This window comes from Canis lupus, chromosome 16 (genome assembly GCF_011100685.1).
Source record: "Canis lupus familiaris isolate Mischka breed German Shepherd chromosome 16, alternate assembly UU_Cfam_GSD_1.0, whole genome shotgun sequence".
Lineage (NCBI taxonomy): Eukaryota > Metazoa > Chordata > Mammalia > Carnivora > Canidae > Canis > Canis lupus.
The window spans coordinates 14741599-14764255 of record NC_049237.1 but is presented as its reverse complement, the minus strand read 5'-3'; the positions used below and the strand labels follow the sequence as shown (position 1 = coordinate 14764255).

At 36.4% G+C, this 22657-nt stretch overlaps 1 protein-coding gene across 1 annotated transcript in view; it reads right to left on the bottom strand.

Annotated features, from left to right (window-relative positions):
- Window positions 1–187: 187 nt before the first annotated feature.
- Window positions 188–22657, bottom strand: part of LOC119877095 (transcription intermediary factor 1-alpha-like) — a 41237-nt gene continuing 18767 nt past the window's right edge. The window contains exons 2-4 of the mRNA XM_038559608.1: window positions 13265–13383; window positions 7135–7282; window positions 188–416 (exon numbers count right to left, since the gene is read on the bottom strand). Coding sequence (XP_038415536.1) covers window positions 277–416; window positions 7135–7282; window positions 13265–13383 — 407 coding nt within the window. The 3' untranslated portion in view covers window positions 188–276. The remainder of the gene's footprint in view (window positions 417–7134; window positions 7283–13264; window positions 13384–22657) is intronic.

Below are 22657 nucleotides of genomic sequence, written 5' to 3'. Positions count from 1 at the left end.
TGGCAACATCTGGAGACATTTTCGGTTGTCACAACTGGGATGATGTCACTGGAATCCAGTGAATATAGGTCAAAATGAACCTAAGCACCATACAATGAACCTGAAGCAACCCCCAGCCAACAAGTATCAACAGTGCCCAAGTTGAAACATCCTGGAACAAGCCAACATACTGCTGGCCAAAAAAACTTTATTTGTTGACTGCCATTTGGCTGGGGTTCCAGCAGTCCTCTATTCCTCATATAGCTTATTATAAATGTGGGTCTATAATTAAAGATGTCAGTACCTATGCTCTTTATGCTCTAATAACTGGCAGTCCCGGCATGCCAGTTTGTCACATGTTTCACAGTAAAGCTTTAGCTGTTCCTTCTTATGAAAAGGACAAAACACTGGTTGCTGGCTGGTCACACCCACTGCCTCTGTAGAAAATAATGGCAGGCCAAAAGAAGAAAATTAATGTAAGTGAATACTACATAATTATTAAATTGTTTTAAATTTGAATCCATTGAGATATAAAAGAGCTATAAACAGTTCCACCAACACCATCACTACTACTGGGCTTTATATATATTAAAATAGCATTGTACGCTGACAGATGGTAGCTACACCTGTGGTAAGCAGAGCATAATGTATAAACTTGTCAAATCACTATGTTGCACATCTAAAACTTATGTAACATTGTGTGTCAACTATACTTTCAATTAAAAAAAGAAAAAATATATTAAGTATTCTCAGCATTTTAGAAGGAAAACATAAATAAGTTTTTCTCTCCAGAAATTCAAATTAACCCAGGAGAAAAAGAAAAGTATGTAGTTAAAAACATGCTTTCTGTAATTAATAAGTCTTTTTTTTTTTTTTTGAGTGTGTAATTAAGAAGTCTTAAGAAAATAGCCCAGGTTAAGTGAGTGTGAACCAACTAGATGTTTTCTACTTCAAATATGGGAGAAGACGGTTTTAAGTGGAATTCAGAAATATCTAATAAAAATGTATAAAGAATGTGTTGAAAAACTTATTTTCCCACTTTTGTAAAAATCCTTCCAGAGTATACCCATGAACACAGAAATAATCATAAAGTTTTCACTACATACTATTGTCCTCCATGTAACTTTAATTTTCTTTCTTTCTTAAGAAAGAAAGCAGGGTTGGGGGGTAGAAGGAGGGAGAAACACAATCTCAAGCAGACTCCATGACCAGCATGGAGCCCAACAGGGGGCTGGATCTCACAACCTGAAGACCACAATCCAAGCCAAAATTGAGAGTCCACACTTAATTGACTAAGCCACCCACGTGCCCCAGCCATGTAACTTTTTAATGAGCAATGCTTATGTCATAATGTTAAATTAAAAAAAGAATACAAGTACATGTAATGATTAAATATAAATACCAGTTATCTCACTAATAATTATAGGTGAAATCCAAACATTTCAGAAATAATTCCACTTTCAGCAATAACCACCACTATTAGTAGCTTGGTATATGTTCTTCTGGCTGTTTTCTATTTATATTTAGCTATATACATTAGTAGGCACTTTGTTTTGTAAAATTAAAAAATGACACAAACTATCTTATAAGATTTCTTAACTCTTAGATACCTTTCTATTTTGAGAGACAGCATGCGTTCACACACACATTTGAGCAGAGGAAGGTCTGAGGGAAAGAGAGAACCTCAAGCAGACACCACCGCACTGAGTGTGAGGCCAATATGGGGCTCGACTCACGACCCTGAAATCATGACCTGAACCCAAATCAAGAGTCAGATGCTTCACTAACTGAGACACCCTAGTGCCCCTCTTAGATACCTTTCTGTGATAGTAAATATGTCGACTTATTTATTAACTGCATAGTATTTCATCAAATGAATATAAGCTCTGCACTGTTTCTCATTTTTTAATATTGTATGATAATGCTGAAATAAACATATAAAAGTATAAGTCATTGAATGTTTCCACAAATCAATTCCAAGTAGCACAACTGTTAGGTCAAAGGGTGACTTCTACAAACATACATGATCCTCAAAAAAAAACTTGTACCAATTTGTATTCTTAACGGTGTAGAGTGGCTATTGCCTACATTATTAACAGTGTTTTGTCAGTACTTTTAATCTTTGCCAATCTTACAGGAAAAAAAAAGATTTCACTATCTTTAGACATATTTCTTTAATAACTGAAACTGGACAACTTTTCACACTAATCAACCATTTGTATTTCTTCTAAGAATTGTCTGTTCACAACCTCTGCTATTTTTTCCAAGTGTCTTTCTTACCAATTTGCAGACACATTTGATACATTGCTTGCCAAAGATTTTAGAAATATTTTCTCCAGTCTGACTTGATTTATGTCATTTTCCCAAAAAGATCCTTAAAACATTTTACAGAAAAACGAATCTGATTTTATTTTATATGACTTTAGTTCTAAAGAACTGCTTCTAGAAAGGCTTTTTCCTAATTATAAAAAGGTTTATTTTTTTTTCTTAGAGTGAACTTACATGGTTTCTCCTTTTAATATAAATTTTGTATTTATCTAAAATTTATTTTCACATAGAGTTTACCCTTGAACAACACAGGTTTTAAGTGCCTGGGTCCATACACATGGATTTTTCTTGATAAAAACAGTATGGTTACTATAAATGTATTTCCTCTTCCTTTTAGTTTTCTCAACATTTTCTTTTCTCTAGCTTACTTTGTAAGAACACAATATAAATACACACACATACACTTCTTGCAAAATGTGTTCTAGGGTACCTGAATGGCTCAGTTCATTAAGCATCTGACTTCAAATCAGATCATGATCTCAGGGTCCTGGGATCTAGCCAGCATCAGCTCCCTGCTCAGTGAGAAGTCTGCTTGTCCCTCTGCCCCACCTCCCACTTGTGTGCACATGCCTGTGCACTTGCACTCACACTTACTATCCCTCCCAAATAAAGTTTTAAAAAACAGTGTATTAATTGACTTTTACCAGTAAAGTGGCACTGGTACTAGAAGCAGTTAACTGTAAAGTTCTGAAGAATCAAAGGTTCACAAAGTGGATTTTTGACTGTGGAGGGTTCAGCATCCCTAAGCCTCATGTTATTCAAAGGTCACCTGTACTATCAATATTTACAAAAACCTTATGTTGTATGCCAGCACGTAGAAAGAATTCACGGACTCACATTTTCTGATCATAATAAAACTATACAGTTGAAACAGGAAACAAACAAAAACTCCAAGCAATGAGAACACTTTTGTTTTCCTTTTAATGAATTCTTGGATTCAGAATAACCAGACTGTTAAGGAATTTGCTTTTTGCATTTAATATGCATTATGGCCTCCTTTCCATATCATTATTTATAATGCACCAAAGTAATAAATAACACAAAAATTCATAAGTCTAGGATTCAGAACCATAAATGCAGAATACTTAGATTTCTTTTTTAAACTAAGTAGGTTCTACACCCAATGTGGGGCTTGAACTCACAACCTGGAAATCAAGAGTTGCATGCTCTACCACCCGAACCAGCCAAATGCCCCCATAAATGCAGAGTATTTAAAATATAGTAGAAATCAAAGTGGCAAATTATATCAAGCTTTAAACATTTATAATTCTACAAAAAATAAATATCAAGTATTTATGTCAAGGAAGTTAGTATTAGAACTTTAAAATAAAACTAAGGTAAGCTGGGAGAAATTAAAGAAAAATAATGAGCTAAAGATATACATAAAATATAATTAGATAAATTTCAGAGCAAATGCTTCTGTGGATAAAAACAAAAAGATAACGTACATCTAGTCAGATCCAAAAATAGGCAAAAATGCATTAAACTCATATGAGTTGGAAAGAAGGAAAATAACTGGAGAAAATTAGCAATATAGTAAAAGACTATTAAAAGCACAACACATCAAGACCAAATGCAATTAATTCTAGCAATGCAAAAATGGCTCACTATTATAATGTGAATATCCTAACAGCTCCCCTGTACCCTTCTCCTTAATGTGCATGTCATGTAGACATCACAATAAATAGAGTGACCATACATCTTTAGTTGGCTTAGGTCATTCTAGTTTGTGCCTACTATCCAACAATAACTATAGAGCTTCTGATTTAGGTAATTAGAATATCCTATCACCCATTTATAGACTTCCTTTACTTATTGAAGAATTTGGATCCTGACTCAGTCATCCTTCTAGTCCTCAATGTCATCATCACTCTGGATGATTTAGAAGTCCACATCGATTACCACAAAAAAACAAGGCTCTCAGACTTTCTCATCTCCGGAGACCTAAAACTCCTTTAGAGCTCCTTACATCATGGTCTCACCTTAGACTTTTGACGGCCCATAAGTGCTCCATTTCTATAATCATAAGTTCAAACATCTACTCTAATAACTTCAACTTTCTAACCTTCCAACTACTCTCCCTGGGGCTCAATGATTTCTAGGTTCTTAACAATTTCTTTCATTATCAACTTACACCATCAATTTCATTTCCTTTATACTGTGGAGGCCGAGAAAAATCAAGGCCATCCTACCTAAACTTGAGCATTAGCACAAGTACAGCCATCTTAGGCCCCTGTGAATAAGAGCTGAACTTTACAGGAAAAACTGCAGAATGTCCTCAATGTCCTCGGCAGGGAATCCCATATCAGAAAGACAACAGAGCTCAGAATTGCCCTTGGCAGAGAATCCCATATCAGAAAGACAACAGAGCCCACCCTGTGGTAGAAAGTCCTATATTAGAATGAGAACGGAGCTCAATGCCCTTGAAAGCCCCATATCAGAATGTAAACAGAACTTGAGAAATTCCTCCACACCTTCTGAAAATCTCCTAGACCAGCCTATAAAACACCCAGCTGTAACCCACTTCGGGGTCCAAGTCCCTGCTCCCCTGTGTCGGGTATACTTGGACCCAAGTTCGAGCTTGCTAATAAACCCTCGTGCGCTTGCATTGGTGTCGGCTCCTTGATGGTTTCTCGGATTCACAATCTTGGGCACAACAATACAGTTTAAAAAAAAAAATCGGGATCCCTGAGTGGCGCAGCAGTTTAGCGCCTGCCTTTGGCCCAGGGCGCGATCCTGGAGACCCGGGATCGAATCCCACGTCGGGCTCCCGGTGCATGGAGCCTGCTTCTCCCTCTGCCTTTGTCTCTGCCTCTCTCTCTCTCTGTGTGTGACTATCATAAATAAATAAAAATTAAAAAAAAAAATTTAAAAAAAAATCCTTCATTTAGTAAATGCCATTATTTTTACCTCCCACTCTATTGAACTTCTCCAACACCTATCTAGATAAACCCCAATCCTAGATAAGTTTGATTCTTCTCTATACCTACAAGTACACTGCTGAGGCCTGATGGAGGAAGTTTTATTTTATTTTATTTTATTTTATTTTATTTTATTTTATTTTTAAGATTTTTGTTTATTTACTCATGAGAGGTGGAGGTGGTGGGCAGAGGGAGAAGCAGGCTCTCATCAAGAAGAGAGCTCGATGTAGGATGCGATCTAGGACCCCAGAATCATGACCTGAGCTGAAGGCAAACGCTTAACTGACTGAGCCACCCAGGCACCACTCGAGGGAGGAAGTTTTAAGGCCTGTATATGCAATGTAACATTGATGCTACCAAACTGTTTCTGAAGCTGAAGCTCTCTTTTAACTGGAGTCATTTCAAGTATTCCCCACATTCCTTACCTTTTAATCCTGTTTCCTCTGCTCTGTTTTTCAATAGATGGCTGAATTCACAAAAAAAGAGACAAGTCTTTCTAGCACTAATCTATTTAATTTATCCGAATCTATACTTGGCCTCTTCTCTTTTTGTCTTTTCCTCATCAGTGTCCTCAGAAATTATAATCCCACTTCCCTTGTCACCAGACTCCTAGCCTCATCTCTTATTCCTCCTCCCCCTGAATCTTACTCTCCAGCTATAGTCAACTGTCTCTCTCTCTAGATATTTGTGCATGTACTTCACTTTTCCCCACTCCTCTCCTTCCTGTGATAAAACTCTATTTCTCCTTCAAGCCCCAGATTTCGCTTCCAACCTAAATCCCCAAATCTTGAGTTTGGGGCTTCTTTCATGTGCTTCTACAGAACTTATGAGGCCAATTTGTTTGTAGCTTTCATCATACTAATAACTCCTGTGGGGCAAAATTATCTGTTTTATTCACTTTCCATCTCTAATGCACAGCAAAGTTCCTTCGAATACAGAATAGATCTATGAATACTGGTTGACTTGAATTAAAGGCAATAAAGCAAAAATTAAAACCAAAAAATAATTTTTTAAACAAAACTATATTAATGAGCCATAAAAACAAATGAAGTGTGATAAACACTACAACATAGATAAAAGCTGAAAATATTGTGATATAAGTCAGACAACAAAGGACAAATGCTATTTGATTCTACTTGCAGAAATAAGCAAATTCGAACAGACAGATTAGAAGTCCACGGGGTAGAGGAAAGTGGGGAATAAGCATTAATATATAGTGGGTATTGTTTCTTCCTGAAATGATGAAAAAACTTTAGAAACAGGCAGTGGTGACAGCTTCATAACATTGTGAATGCCATTAGTGCACTGTACACTGATAAAATGAATGTGTATATTAATGAATTATACACTTAAAAATGGTTTAAATGGCAAGTTTTAAGTTACATATATTTTACTATAATAAAACAAATTATTAGTAAACTTTACATTTTAAGTCATACAATAAAAACTGAGAAACTGTAAGTCACATAAAAGGCAGAGCTTCTTTAGTTATCTACATATCAAATATCACAAAACAGGATTTCCATAATGGTATCAGGCTTATAAATTTTTATTAAGCCCACCTCTTGTCATACCTTAGAAACAAGAGAAGTAATAAGAGAAGCTAAAAAAGTTTAAAAAGCAACTCTTTTTTTCTTCCATTTCCTATACATTTACACCAAATTATAGCATTTAAACGAAAAGGGGGATTGGGAGTATGAATCAATATAAGGCAGAAAAATTTTATATCTACTCATATTCAACAACATTTGGAGGTCTTCAAATTTCAATTACAATACAGACCTCCTTATATTAAAAAACAAGAATGCATTTAACACTTACAATGGTATCAAAACAAAGCCAGGAAAGGAAGATAGAAAAGAGGGGGAAGGTTAGAGACCAAAAGAGATTAAAGCCAGTTTATTACCTGGAGATACTTCCTCCTTCTGTCTTACAGTGTGGTCTTTTGTGAACTTCACTCTTTGATGGGCTCTGATGCATGTCTTGCAGAGCCACTCAACACATTCTACACAAAACCCATTAGCTTCTGCATTGTCCTCACAGCTTGTGCATACCTAATAAAAGAAACATGTCACATCAATTTTTAAGAATAACAAAAAGGTGGTCAAAAAACTAGTCATATATTGGGACGCCTGGGTGGCTCAATGGTTGAGTGTCTGCCTTTGGCTCAGCTCATGATCCTGGAGTCCCAGGATCAAGTCCTGCATGAGGCTCCCTGCATGGAACTTGTTTCTCCCTCTGCCTCCCTTTCTGTGACTCTCAAGAATAAAGAAAATCTTAAAAAAACACAAAACAAAACAAAACCTACTAGTCATATAAAAATGATATACCACTCATACTGGACTCTATCAGCTATCCTGACAGTGTTTGTAAATTTAAACTGACATGTTTTAAAACATAAACATATGAAATGGAAATATGGCATTGTTCTTCATTCAATATATCAAATATTCCAGGCACTATGTTAAGGTACAATGATGGAAAAGCAAACATGGGTCCTGCCCTTATGATACCGAGTCTTGTGGATAGGAGTGTGGGTTGATATTCCAGTTGCCCACTTAGTAGTTAAGTAGTCTTGGGCAGGTTACTTAGAATGCTTATCTTTATTTTTTTTTTAATTTTTTATTTACTTATGATAGTCACACACACACACACACACAGAGAGGCAGAGACATAGGCAGAGGGAGAAGCAGGCTCCATGCACCGGGAGCCCGACGTGGGATTCGATCCCGGGTCTCCAGGATCGCGCCCTGGGCCAAAGGCAGGCGCCAAACCGCTGCACCACCCAGGGATCCCACATAAAATATTTTAAATGGAAGAATAAAGGAGATTAAATGGCTGCCTATAGGATAGAGAAGAAATAAGGTATATGGGTAGATGAAATAGCAATAGAAGCTTGAGTTCTCTCAATACACTGTTTTATAGATTTTACTTTAGAACTATAGAAATGTTTTATATATAGTCCTACAAATTTAAATTTAAAAAATTAAATCTCTAAACCAAAAGCAAATGAAACAAATGAATCTGCCTATCAAGTGGTGGCTTAAATATTCAGAGAATTATTTATTTCAAGTAACTTTAGAATATTACACTGAATGTTAACTAATACATTTTTTTTTAAATTGAAAAAAATACGGATTTGACTATTTCTTATGCATACATGTAAGTAATTGCTGGCTTCCTTGCTTTCTATTTTGACAGAAACAGCTCCATAACTTCTACTTTCAGTACCAACTCTATTTTCCATAGTCTTACTCCACAAACCATATTCATGCTGAGCTGGTTCCCATATTAGATTCTTTTCTTTTATTTATTTATTTTTTTAGATTTTATTTATTTATGCATGAAGACAGAGAGAGAGAGGCAGAGACACAGGCAGGAGAAGCAGGCTCCATGCAGGGAGCTAAACCGCTGAGCCACCAGGGCTGCTCCCATATTAGATTCTGACAATAGACGGTCTGGAGGAGTACTGCAGTGTCAGAGGAAGAAGGCACTTCATCATCTTATTTGTCTATTTGCTTGCATTTTCTGTGTATATCATGCCAATCCATGAACTTCACCCCGGTGATGGCAAGTGTATTCCCACAGTAGCGCTTAGCCCTGGTTTGCAGTGTTGTTAATCCTCACAGAACCAGCTTTGGAGATACTACCACCACAGGCCTACTCCTGCTCTGCTAAGATCTGTGGTCCCAGGGCCAAAAGCTCAGACACCAACATGAGCTGAGCCAAGCAGCCTCTTCAGATGTTTCAACTGATGTTCTACAAGACCCTTCTTCTAACTTTGACTCTCTTTGTTCTCTGAGCTGCTTCTTTATAGTTGCTAGCTCTATGATACTTTTAAGTATTTTTTATTCTTTCAGTAAACAAGTTTTATCTAGTAAACAATTCTTATTTTTAAGAATTAAGATAGTTCCTGATTGTACCAAAACTAATATATCCTATAACATATATTTCGAGAAAACAAATAATGATGTCAATGTAATTAAGAACCAAGATTTCCAATGTCAGATTAAGTGAGATAAAATCAAAAAAGACCTACAAATCTAAACTGGACTTATAAATATCAATATGGTGTAGTGGTATATTTGCTTTTTCTTTCCTAGATAGGCTGCTTATCTATTTTCAGCAATTAGACACCCATTACCTCACATGGAAGCACATTTTATTTATGGAGAGTACACTATTGAGCCAAATGAAATCTATTTCTCTTCTTAAGGTCTTCTAGCTACAAGAATCTTAGAAATAGATGTTATATCCTCTTCTCAGTAACTTCTCATGAGCCTCAATCAGGCTATCAGTTTGCTTAGGAGTGGAATACATTCACCTTTGATAATCACACTTTATTCCCTCTGCCGAATTTGAGTTTTCAGCACATCTATGACTCTACTGATAACTGGGCAGTCTTCTCAGTACTATTCACATGACAGGGCAGGGAAGGGGAACGGTGGTGAGCCTTCTGTGATCCTCAGCAGGGTCAAGGTAGAACCTCAAAGACTGGCTGAACTGGAGAGGATAATGGTCATCCTATGGGAAAGCCCCGAAGGCACGGCTACAACCCTTATTTCTCACATACTCTATAGGACACCAGGTCAAACTATTAGTTCTGTGGAAAAAATAACAGCAACAGAAACATGACTTTGGACATTTGGGATCACATAAAACGAATAACTGTACACTGAATTTTTACACTATCATCTGGTGGTTTTGGCACTAGGGGGGACATGGTTTTAATTTTTTTGGTACAGCCACTTGCTGTCAGAGCTTCTCGGGTCATTTCTCACATTTTTGCTACAGAAATCTGTTCACTTGGTTAATACATTAATACACTAAGACTAAACTTGCTTACTTTTCTGTTAAACATTTGCACCATCACTTTTCTAAAATCCTAGCCTTCTTAAAAACACTAGTTTCCTTACTAAGCTTAACAGTTTTCTATCATCTAATACTTACTTTGTATTCTGTTTATCCCCTTCCCTGACACTTAAAGATTTCAGAGACTCTCTCTATTGCAGATCCTTAAAATTTCGTGTGTTTGAGGTTGATGAGCTTCTTAATAAAAAGATGCTTTAGAGAGGATCCTTTGCCTGTTCCCCAGGAGACACTACGTGGCCTAAATTCAAGACCAAACCTGATGGACTTGTTTATTCTTTTTTATTCAAATGTAATTAACATAGTGTTATATTAGTTTCAGGTGTACAATTTTATGATCCAACAATTCTATACATCACTCAGTGCTTGATACAGTTAAGTGCAGTCACTTCTCTTTTTTCAATAAAAAGTATTTGCTAAATCATTCTCCTGCAAGGCCTAGAAATATGACCAACTCAGTGGTGATGAGTACCCTTGGCACCCATACTGTGGTCTCCAGATAGATAGCATTTCCAGCTAAAAGGAATCAAAGCCCCTAATATCTTGTGAAAAGAGAAAGGAAGGGAGATAGCAGTGACTACTGCAATTGTATCAGAATGACTCAGGAATCAATGTGAGGCTCCTTTTGCCAAGATGGCACAATTTGAGCATCAATAAGAACAACTACTACAACATATTTTGTGTTAAAAATCCATTAATTCATAATAACACACACGTACACACAACGTGTGTAGTCAACCTCTGAAGAATGCTAAGAAACTAGGTTACTACTCTAAAAATCAGCAAATAAAGGAAAAATAAATCAAGTGTTTAATCTACCTTTCCTTGATAACCAAAAAATAAATGAAGGAAGCCTTTGGTTTCTCTTCCAGTTAAGAAAAACGGGAAATCACAGAATGAGAATGTCACAATTTTCCAAGTGCCTAATATAATATGGGGTCGTGGCAATGATAATTAATGGCCACTGACATCAGAAAACAGAAAGAGAACCAAACTCCTATGCCTCCTGATTGAAGTACACTCAGACATATGGATGAAAGTATTTTTTTAATATTTTATTTATTTATTCATGAAAGACACAGGTAGAGAGAGAGGCAGAGACACAGGCAGAGGGAGAAGCAGGCTCCACGCAGGGAGCCTGACGTGGGACTCGATCCTGGGTCTCCAGGATCACACCCTGGGCTGAAGGCGGCACTAAACCGCTGAGCCACCAGGGCTGCCCAGATGAAAAGTATTCTTACACCACCACCCCCTCACCCAATGGAACCTGAAACTAAATCAGTCTCTACATTTTTATTGCCAGTGTACATAAGTGACTTTATGAAGATGGTCAGCAAAATGCAGAATAAGGCTAACTTTACATGACTAAGACCCAGTTTATCTAACAAATAGGTTAAAAGGGAGGAAAAAGAAAACCAATAAAGTGAAAAGGTAATTTGAGATTAATTAAAATATAGGATTGAGAACGTCAATTGTGTAGACCTTATTGGCTCCTTACAAACCACGGTTTTAAAAAAAGAAACCAAAAATAAATAAATAAATAAAAATAAATAAAAATAAAAAAAGAAACCACAACAATTAGATACGTTATCACTGGATGTTTGATATATAAAGGAATAACTAATTTTTTTTACATATGAAATTAATGTGGTTATGTTTATAAAACTTACTTTCCCATAGAAAATGACTTATGGGTTAGAGGATATAATGTCTGGGAATAACTTCAACAAAATACAATGTGTGGTGTGGTCAGGGGGAGGGTGCTGTCAGGTTAAACATAAAACAAGAATTGATGACTACTAAGCTAGTAACCTGTACATGGGAGTCAAGTGAAACTGTCCCTCTCCTGGTAATGCTTAAAATTATCTATAACAAAAAGGTTTTAAACTTCTTCAGCTACAAACTTTCCTCAGAGCTCCAGTTTGACCACGGATGACATTACCTTAGTCTTATAGGCAAACTCAATCATATTCAAAACCAATTCTCTAACCACTTCTCTGCCCCCTTTCTCTCTGTGAAAAGCACCACCATCCTAGTAATGGGGTTCCTCTCACTTCCACATCCAATCAGGTATATCAAGCCCTGTGTAGACTTCTTCCCTTCCTTTCCTTATTGCCACCAGACTAGTTCAGATCTCTCTATCTTTTGTCTAGTGCTTCCTTCATCCCACATTATCATCTCTCCCATCTTCATGGGATATTCCCATAAATATTCCCATGATATTCCCATGAATAGTCCCAAAATATTCCTCCAAGTACCCTATTCCTGAACCAGGTTTAACACCCTCCCCCTCACTTATCTACAGCAAACATGTCAATTTGGACTTTGTCTCTAGTTTAATGGATCATAACTTCTTCCTATTATGTTTCTGTGACAAAAACAGAGTAACTAAACTTACCAAAACTAATATTATACAGAGGCATAAAGCAGCCTCTTAAATGTGTCCTTCAGATTAGAATCCCTTCTATTCTCTGGGGTATTTGGGTGGCTCAGCAGTTGAGCATCTGCCTTCGGCTCAGGGCGTGCATGATCCCAGGGTTCCAGGATCAAGTCCCACTTCAGGCTCCCTGCATGGAGCCTGAAGTTCCCTGCTTCTCCCTCTGCCTGTGTCTCTGCCTCTCTCTCTTTCTGTCTCTCATGAATTAATGAATAAAATCTTAAAAAAAAGAAAAAAAGAATCTTTTCAATTCTCATCTTATCATCATCAATTCATATTGGATAATAACTATTCTGTTGATTATACTACTTTACTTTTGAATTTCCTGGACTGAGCATTCACATGCATTACTACAGTTCATCTGATAAAGTGATGGAACTAACAAAGCATATCTAGTATAAATATAATCACATATGAAGCAAAGTGACATGACAATCTGGAAGACAAAAAAGAAAAATCACTGGTATTCACAGGGGAACTTTCAGAGTCTTAAGTACTTCGCACTGTAGCTGACATAATTACATTTTCATTCTTTAAAGCTGGTTCCACAACAATTAGAAAGTTTATTCCCTGCACCAAGCCCTGTTTAAAGTTACTGTTTAAAATATTACATAATTATTGATAGACATAATGGTCAATGTCAAACACCTTTTATTTTAGAGTCTGTCAGGAGTTTAGGATGTCTCAATAGAAGGAAGCAAAACATTTAAGACTTAATTAATACGCTTACCTGATTAGACTTTTCTACTGTACTGCTGGGAACCTCAGTAGTGTCCTTCACAAAAAAGTTATCTATGTTGTCTCTCTCTGCACACTCTTGGCTGCAAACTGGACATCGAATGACTCCAACTGGGAAAAACAAAATGGCGTTCTAAGATTTTTTTGGTTTCCACAGCATAACGATTTCATTGTCTGTATATAACTGTAAAATGGTCATGGCAGTAAGTTAACATCTGCCACCACGCAGTTACAAAAGTTTTTTTCCTGTGATAAGAATTTTCAAGATCCACTCTTCTAGCTACTTTTTAAAAAAATGTACATTCAATTTACCAACATATAGTGTAACACCAGTGCTTATCACATCACATGCCCTCCTTAATGCCTGTGACCCAGTTACCGCAGCCCCCCACCCACTTTCCCTTCAGCAAACTTGTTTCCCAGAGTTGAGTCTCTCATGGTTTGTCTTCCTCTATTTTTCCCCCATTCAGTTTCCCTTCCTTCCTTTACAGTCCCTTGCACTATTTCTTTTATTTCACACATAAGTCAAAACATGTGATAACTGTCTTTCTCCAGTTGACTTATTTCACTCAGCATAACACCCTCCAGTTCCTTCCACGTCAATGTAAAAGGTATTTATCCTTTCTGATGGCTGAGTAATATTCCATTGTACATATACACCACATCTTTATCCATTCATCTGTCAAAGGACATCGTGGCTCCTTCCACAATTTGGCTATTGTGGACACTGCTGCTATGAACATTGGGGTGCAGGTGTCCCCTCATTTCACTACATCTGTATGTTTGGGGTAAATACCCAGTAGTGCAATTGCTGGGTCATAATTCTAGCTACTTTCAAATAAGCAATATAATATTATTAACTACAGTTACCATGCTGTACATTACAACCCTATGACTTATTCATTTTATAACTGGAAATTTGTACCTTTGACCCTCCTCATTCTTTACCCGCTCATGACACTTTACATCTTAGGCAATCACAATTTGTTCTCTATATCCATGAACTCTCATTATAAATTTAAATACAAATATACTAAGCACTAAGTGAGCACATCTCATTCAAATTGTAACCGAGTTCTTTTATAATGTCCACTCTCTTCCAGGTCATACCTGCTATTACTTAACACAAAGCAATTCAGTGTGTGTGTGTGTGTGTGTGTGTGTGTGTGTGTGTATATACATACACACACACACATACACGTATGTACACATATACATATATCTTACACTTAATTTAATAATGAATAATACTTCATTATTTTAAATGATATGCCCCTTCAATAACCCCATGCTGCTCTTTTTATTGTTTAGTAATTTCCCCTGGTAGTGGTTTTCAAATATGGATGTGCAGAACAATGTGGGAGATTTTTTTTTAAAAAATAGAGACTCTGGAATCCCTGGGTGGCCCAGCGGTTTAGCGCCTGCTTTTGGCCCAGGGCGCAATCCTGGAGACCCGGGATCGAATCCCACATCAGGCTCCCGATGCATGGAGCCTGCTTCTCCCTCTGCCTGTGTCTCTGCCTCTCTCTCTGTGTGTGTGACTATCATAAATTTTTTTAAAAAATTTTTCCTAAAAAAAAAAGTCCATCAACAGTAGAAACGAAATACTGTGATATATTCAAATAGTAAAATACACCAATGACATCACTACACTTTAACTACAGACAACAACACAACTGAATCCCAAACAATATTATATTAAGTGAAGAAGTCCTAGAATAATACATATACCATTCAAGTTAAAAAAAAGATCCAATACAATTCAAATAAATTATTATATAGGAAAGCATACACAGATGACCAACTATAAAGAAAAGCATGGGAATGATTAGCATACAAGTCTGGACAGTGGGTAGGCCCAGGAAAGAGCAAAGCAGCAGTAGCAGCTCCTCTCCAGTACTAACTTCAAAACATGTCTATTGTTCAACTAAACTGCTTCCAACGCTGAGAAGATGGGTGCAAATGAGACCTCAGGCCTAGTAAAAAACCTGCTTGCTTTTGTCAGAGCTCTCTTCTAACTCTAGACTAGCTGCTAGGGTACTAGTAGCCCTCAGAGGAACCCAGCTCTCATAAATTAATAAGTATAATCCCCATCTTACAGATCAGAAAACTAATCACCATCACTTGCCCAGGGTCATACAACTACTAAGTGGCAAATCTGGGATTTGAATCTAGCCTAATGACACATCTTGTATACATTTTACATGGAACATATTAAAATAAAAAAAATAGGGATCCCTGGGTGGCGCAGCGGTTTGGCGCCTGCCTTTGGCCCAGGGCGCGATCCTGGAGACCTGGGATCGAATCCCACGTCAGGCTCCCGGTGCATGGAGCCTGCTTCTCCCTCTGCCTGTGTCTCTGCCTCTCTCTCTCTCTGCGCCTCTCTCTCTCTCTCTGTGACTATCATAAAAATAAATAAATAAATAAATAAATAAATAAATAAATAAATAAATAAATAAATAAATAAAATATGTTGCTTAAAACCACATAGACCTAGGTGCCTCCTTTGGATTAATTGCTCTATAACCCCTAAAACCTTTTGAGCCTCCATTTCCTCTTCTGTAAAACAACAGTAAATGATAATCATAATAGTAGTTACCATATTGTGAGTTTCCTGTGTTCCAGTTGTGCTACATGTTTCACACTCATCAGAATAAATTTGAGGTAGGACTGTTCTAAGGATTCTATGAATAAATGTATAAAAAGGGCCTAATGATGTCAAGCTGGTTACTTGGTAAGCCTGTGCATTATAATTAAAATCAGATAACAGGGGACTCCTTCTGAAAGGATCAGCATGACTTCATCTATCTGATTTCCTCAAAGTATGATCTACTAATGCTACAAATGAATTCAGGTTAATAAAGGCACCTCTACCTAAAAGTACCAGTAGGAAAAGAAAGTGCATAACTAAAAGTAACAATGGGACTCAATGTTGAATGTATCTTAAATTTGTGTCTCAAGTTTCATTCCAACCACACAATTTAAGAGTACAAGAAAAACAAGACACTGCATACTATATAGTAAGTAACTGAATGCCTGTATGAAAAAAGGGGTTCTTTTGACACGCCATCCTGGGAAGAATGGGAATACTATAAAAACATAATTCAACTCCCATTTTTGAAAGGGAAAACGTGAGATCCAAAAGGCAAGCAGGTAGTCAACTTTAAAGAGAAAAGCAAATGTATCTCACAAATGCTATAAATTGCTTCTTTTAGCTAATACCAAAAGTAAGAATATGGAGTATGTGCTGGGGAGAAGCTAAACAAGGAAATCACCTATTAAATTAACACTTCATTATTATATTTTTCTGCATTTTAAAGGAAAAGGACTAAATGATGATCTGTCCATGGTCCTATCGATGCCACTGATGTATGCTTCCTACTTAAACATACATACATACACATGCATTTAACAAAAGACCTAATTAAACGTTATCTACAAGAAATCCAATTAAATACGCACACAGTTTAAAAAAATAAAAAGGACAGAAACAGATACACATTCAACAATAAGCCTATAAAACCTGGAAGACTTTACCAGATATAAAGTGGGACAATATATTATGATAAAGGGGTAAATTCCTTACAAAGACATAAACAACTTGAACAAAAGAATCAAATAACTTGATGCAAATGATGTTTAAAGAATACCCAATGATAGCAGAATACATATTAACTGTGTCTGGAATATATACCCAGAAATACCATACGTTGTGCAACAAAACAAGTATGATTAAATTAAAAGAACTAAAAACGCAAAACATTGTTCCATGATCACAATGAGATTAACTTAGAAATTAGAAATAGAACTGGAAAATCCCCAACTACGTGGAAATTGAACAACTTATTTCCTTTTTTTTTAATTTTTATTTATTTATGATAGTCACACACAGAGAGAGAGAGAGAGAGAGAGAGAGGCAGAGACATAGGCAGAGGGAGAAGCAGGCTCCATGCACCGGGAGCCCGACGTGGGATTTGATCCCAGGTCTCCAGGATCGCACCCTGGGCCAAAGGCAGGCGCCAAACCGCTACGCCACCCAGGGATCCCGAAATTGAACAACTTATTTCCATGTTGATTAAAAAAAAAAAAAAAATCAACGATCTAGGAAACTTCCATGTCAAGAATCTAGAAAAAGAACTGTAAATTTATCCCAAAGAAAGCAGAATGAAGGAAATAATGAGTAGAAAACTATTGGGAAAGAAAAGAAAATGGGAATAAAGGAAAACAAAAAAGGCAATGAAACAGAAGTTAGTTTGGGAAGTGAGGGAGGACGGGTTGTTAAAATTAATACTCTAGCTAGACTTATCAAAAAATTATAATGAAAAAAATCAAATAAAATAGAGGCCATTGTACAGACTTTGTGGACCTTAAAGTAACAGGAGAATACTGTGATCAACTTGATTAAATGTACTGATTCTTTGAAAGACAGAATTACCCCAAATCTTAAAAAAAAAAAAAAAATAGAAAACCTGAATAGCCCTGTATCAATTAAAGAAACTGAATTTGTTTCCAAACGTTCCCTCAAAGAAAAGTCTAGCTCTAGAAGGAACCACTGGTGAATTCTGTCAAACATAAAAAGAAGATAATATCAGCTATAAACAACTCTTAGAAAACAGAGAAGAAACACATTTCTCATCTCATTTTATAAGGCCAGTAATGTCCTGATACTAAAATCAGATGCAATCATTAGGGCAGGACAGAAAAGTACAGATCAGTATGTCTCATGAACAAAGATTAACAAAAATCATTAACAAAATATCAGAATATCAAGGGAAGAAACACATAAAAAGGATAATACATCATGGTTAAATAAAGTTTATCATAGAAATGCAAGGCTGGTTGAGCATTCAAATCAATTACAGTAATTCACTACATTAACAAAATAAAGGAGAAAAGTCTTAGTATGATCATCCGTGAAAAATTCAGCACCCATACAAGATACATTCAGTATCCTAGGAATAGAATGAAACTTCCTCAACCTGATAAAAGCCATGTTTGAAAATCTTACACATAACATATTTAATGATGAAATACTAAATGCTTTCTGGTGTGACTTGGAAGAAATCAAGGACTTCCACTCACAACTTCTATTCCAAGCTCTTTTAATTAGTACAAAAAAGGCAAGATAAAGAAATAAAGGGTAAACAGGTTGAAAAGGATAAGTATAATTGTTTAAAGTCACAATAAGCAATCACCTATGTAAAAAATTATAAAGCATACATACACAAAAACAAACCAAACAAAAACACATGACATAGGAACATTTTTATCAAATTACTTGTTAGTCCTGTATAATGAAAACTAAGAAACAAAAATTAATGATCACCCTTAAGAGAGACATTAAACATGTTCCTGGAATGGAACATTCAACATGGTTAGGATATTCCTTCTCCCCAAACTGAGCTAAAGATTCAGTGCAATTCCAATTAAAATACCAGCAGGCTTTTTGTAGAAACTGACAAACTGAGGCTAAAATTTATATGAAAATGCAAAAGGACAAGAATAGCAAAAACAATTTGAAAAATAAATTTGGAGGGCTTATGTGATCTGATTTCAAGACTTACTATAGAGCTACAGTAATCAAGACAGGATGGTCTTTATGTAGGGACAGAAATACAAACAGTGGAACAGAATGGACTCCAGAAATAGACATATACATATAGAATATAAAACAAGTATCTTAATCATTGTCTCAGAAAGGCTTGAGAGCAAATACAACAACTAAGAATTTTGCAGAAGTGAAGTGATAAATCCTACCAAGAGAAAAATCTTAAAAGCAAAAAAAAAAAACAAAAAACAGTCGGCTTATCATCAAACAAGACAAAAGTAAGACCGATTGCCTACTTCTCACCAGCAACAATGTAAATCAGAAGACATCTTCCAAGTGTTAAAGGCATCTTCCAAGTGTTAAAAACAATAATTGCCTTGCTAGACCTCTAAACCCAGCAGAAATATCTTTAAAGATCAATTAAGATAAACAACTTTATGTGATCTGGCCAGTCAACCTCAATACTATTCTACTAACAAATCTTTACTAGACATTCTTTGCTTCCTGATGCAATATGAAGCATATTCTTCATATGAATATGAAGCATCTTTTATGGAGTACTATTACCAAACAAGATTCAGCCTGAATTTAATCACCTAAACTTCTAGTTGAGAGGAATGACTTAAAGAGCGTATGAGGAGGGACGCCTGGGTGGCTCAGCAGTTGAGCACCTGCCTTTGGCTCAGGGAGATCCTGGAGTCCCGGGATCAAGTCCCACATCGAGCTCCCTGCATGGAGCCTGCTTCTCCTTCTGTCTGTGTCTCTGCTTCTCTCTCTTTCTCTCTGTCTCTCATGAATAAATAAAATATTTTTAAAAAAAGAATGTATGAAGAAACACCACAGGAATGCAGAACATAAAGTATTTTATCACTCCAACTGATGGGTTCTCTGCAAGTCCAAATAATAGAATAGGGAGAGGAGAGGAAACTATTCTAGTTTAAGAAAGACTTAAGAAACACAGTAACTAAATGTGCTTAGTTAATCCTTGACTGGTTTCTGGTTTGAACAAAATAGCTGTAAAGGACATTTTGAGGACAAGATAGTTAATATGAAAACGATGCACTTGTCTTAGAATAGTAGAAAACAACAGCTATGCTAACTACCCATGATAATGATATGGGATTATCCAGGCAATTGTTCTTATTTTGGAAGATTCAAGTTGAAGTATTAAGGATGAAATGCCAAATCTGTGATTTACTTTAAAATAGCAGTAAAAATGGCAGCAAAAGATGTCAAAAATATGGCAGCTTCTAGGGTTGGTCTCTCCACCAAAACAAACATTAAGCTGGAAAAACACTATCAGAATCCACTATTTTAGAACTCTAGAGTCACTCAGACACTTATAGCAACCAGAGAAGTGCTTAATAGAGACAGAGGCTGTTGAACTTTGGTAAAAGAGCTACTTGGGTAAACCAGCTACCATGCCTCCTTCTTGAATCATGTTGCATTGTGGGTATAGCAGCCTGCATTCCTCAAGTGGCTGGCTGGTTCCAGAGGGACAGTAGGATCTTGAACTCTAAACTTAATTTTGGAGTTTTGTGATTTGGGTAGTACGAGGTTCCCCTGAGGGTCAGCTAGGATGGCTGGCTTTACTCAGCACCCCCAGAAAACAGCAGCTTCTTTGGTGGCACCTATCAGAACATCTAAACAGGCATATACACTTAAAAAAATTCCACACATTAACAACAGAACTTCTGAGATGTCACAGGCTGAGTGCCAAGATAACAGGTCAGTAATGGGCACAAGGAAAGCTTTGTGAAAAACAGTTTAGGAAAGCCACTATACAAATAGGCAACTGAAGACCTCAACAAGCAACAAAATCAATTCCTGAAGAGAACCTGACTTCCAAAGTTACCACAATATACTACTCAAAATGTCCAGGTTTCAACAACCAAAAATATAAAGTATTTAAAGAAATCAGGAAATAGAATTCATTCATAGGAAGCAATAATTTGACAGAGATGGCAGATCTGAACAGGCAGAAGAAATAATCAGCAAGCCTGAAGGACAAGTCAGTTCAAATTATCCAGTATGAAGAATAGAATGAAAATAATGACAAAGAAAGTTGAACAGAACCTGAGAGACTTGTGAGATAATACAAAAAAATAATGGTTGAAAATAGCCTAAATTTGATGGAAGTCATGAATCTACATATCTAAGAAGTAGGGGTTGGGAGTGGGGGGGGGACCCCAAGTAAGTTAAACACAAAGAGAACTGGCGATTATGGTAACTCTAGAACTCTAACTGTCCCACTCCTCCTAGATTGCTGATTTTTGCTTATTGATGGAGGGAACAGTTCCTTTGTGACTTTTATTAACGATCTTGCAAAGTATGTATGTATTCCTTTTGAAGTTTCTGTTCCATGCTGTCTGATGGCCAATCACCTGACAAAGATTTCCTTAAATATCTGACTCCAAAACGTGAAGGAGGTACTGTCACTTTAAATTTCAGCAAACATCAATGTCCAGTCCTCAGGAATCTCTCAGACCAATTAAAACACACAACCTTACATTTTGGAGCCCTCTACCAAACAGCAACAGCCTTTCCCTTCAATCAAACACTCTCCTAGTTCTTTTAAGAGTTTGACCAAGGTCCAGAGTCTAAAATAGTTGATTCTAGTCGTTTTCTCCAGTCTATTGGTTGTTTCACTGAAAAGACCGAACCCTATGAAGTTCTACTGTGTCATTAGGCATGATGTCACTTTGACTTAACCAGAATTTAAAATTATTATATACCAACAGCACTATCAAAAGGGTGAAAAGACAATACAGAGAGAGAAAAATTTTTGCAAATCAAAATTTAGTAAGGTTTTAATATCTAGAATATATAAAGAAGCCCTACAACTCAACAACAGAAAATGTCAGTACCAAAGGACTCGAATAGACCTATCTCCAAATAAGATACACAAATGATAAATAAGTATATGAAATGATTCTGATCATTAATCAGTAGGGAAATGTAAATCAAAACCACAGTAAGATATCACTTCACATCCACAAGAATGGCTATTATCCAAAAAAGGAATGGAAGTGTTGCAGAGGATGGAGGATATGGAGAAATCTGACCCTGATACATTGCTGGTGGGATACAGCAGATAAAGTGGTGCAGCCAATGCAGAAAAGAGTTTGGTAGTTCCTCAAAGAGTTAAAAACATAGAATCACCAAATGATCTAACAATTCCAGTTCTAGGTATATGCCCAAAAGAACTGAAAATGGGACTCAGCATATACTTGTTCACAGCAGTGTTATTCATAAGAGTGGAACAGTGGCTCTGTCCATCACAGATGAATGAATAAAATAGTGCTGTGTCTGTAAAATAGAGTATTATTTGACCATTAAATCAGAATGAAATTCTGATGCTGTAACAATGATAATCCTCGAAAATACTAAATAAACCAGACAAAAAGGTCAAATTATACATATATATATGTAGATAATTCTACTTATATGATTTATATATGTATATACATATAAAAATTGTACTTATATGAGTTATCTACAATAGACAAATTCAGAAGGATGGAAAGCGAAATAGAAGTTACCGGGGGCAGGAAGGGTGAAATGAACTACTGCTTATGAGTAGAGCTTCTATTTAAGATGATGAAAAATATTTTGGGAATAGTAGTGATGGTTACACAACATTATAATTGTACCTAAAGTCATGAAATTGTAGGCCTAAAAATGATTAAAATGGGGAGCCCCTGGATGGCTCAGTGGTTTTATGTCCGACTCTTTGATTTCAGTTCAGATCTTGATCTCAGGGTTGTGAAAAGGAGCCCCAAGTTGAGCTCTGAGCTTGGCATGGAGCCTGCATACGATCTCCCTCTCCCTCCCCCT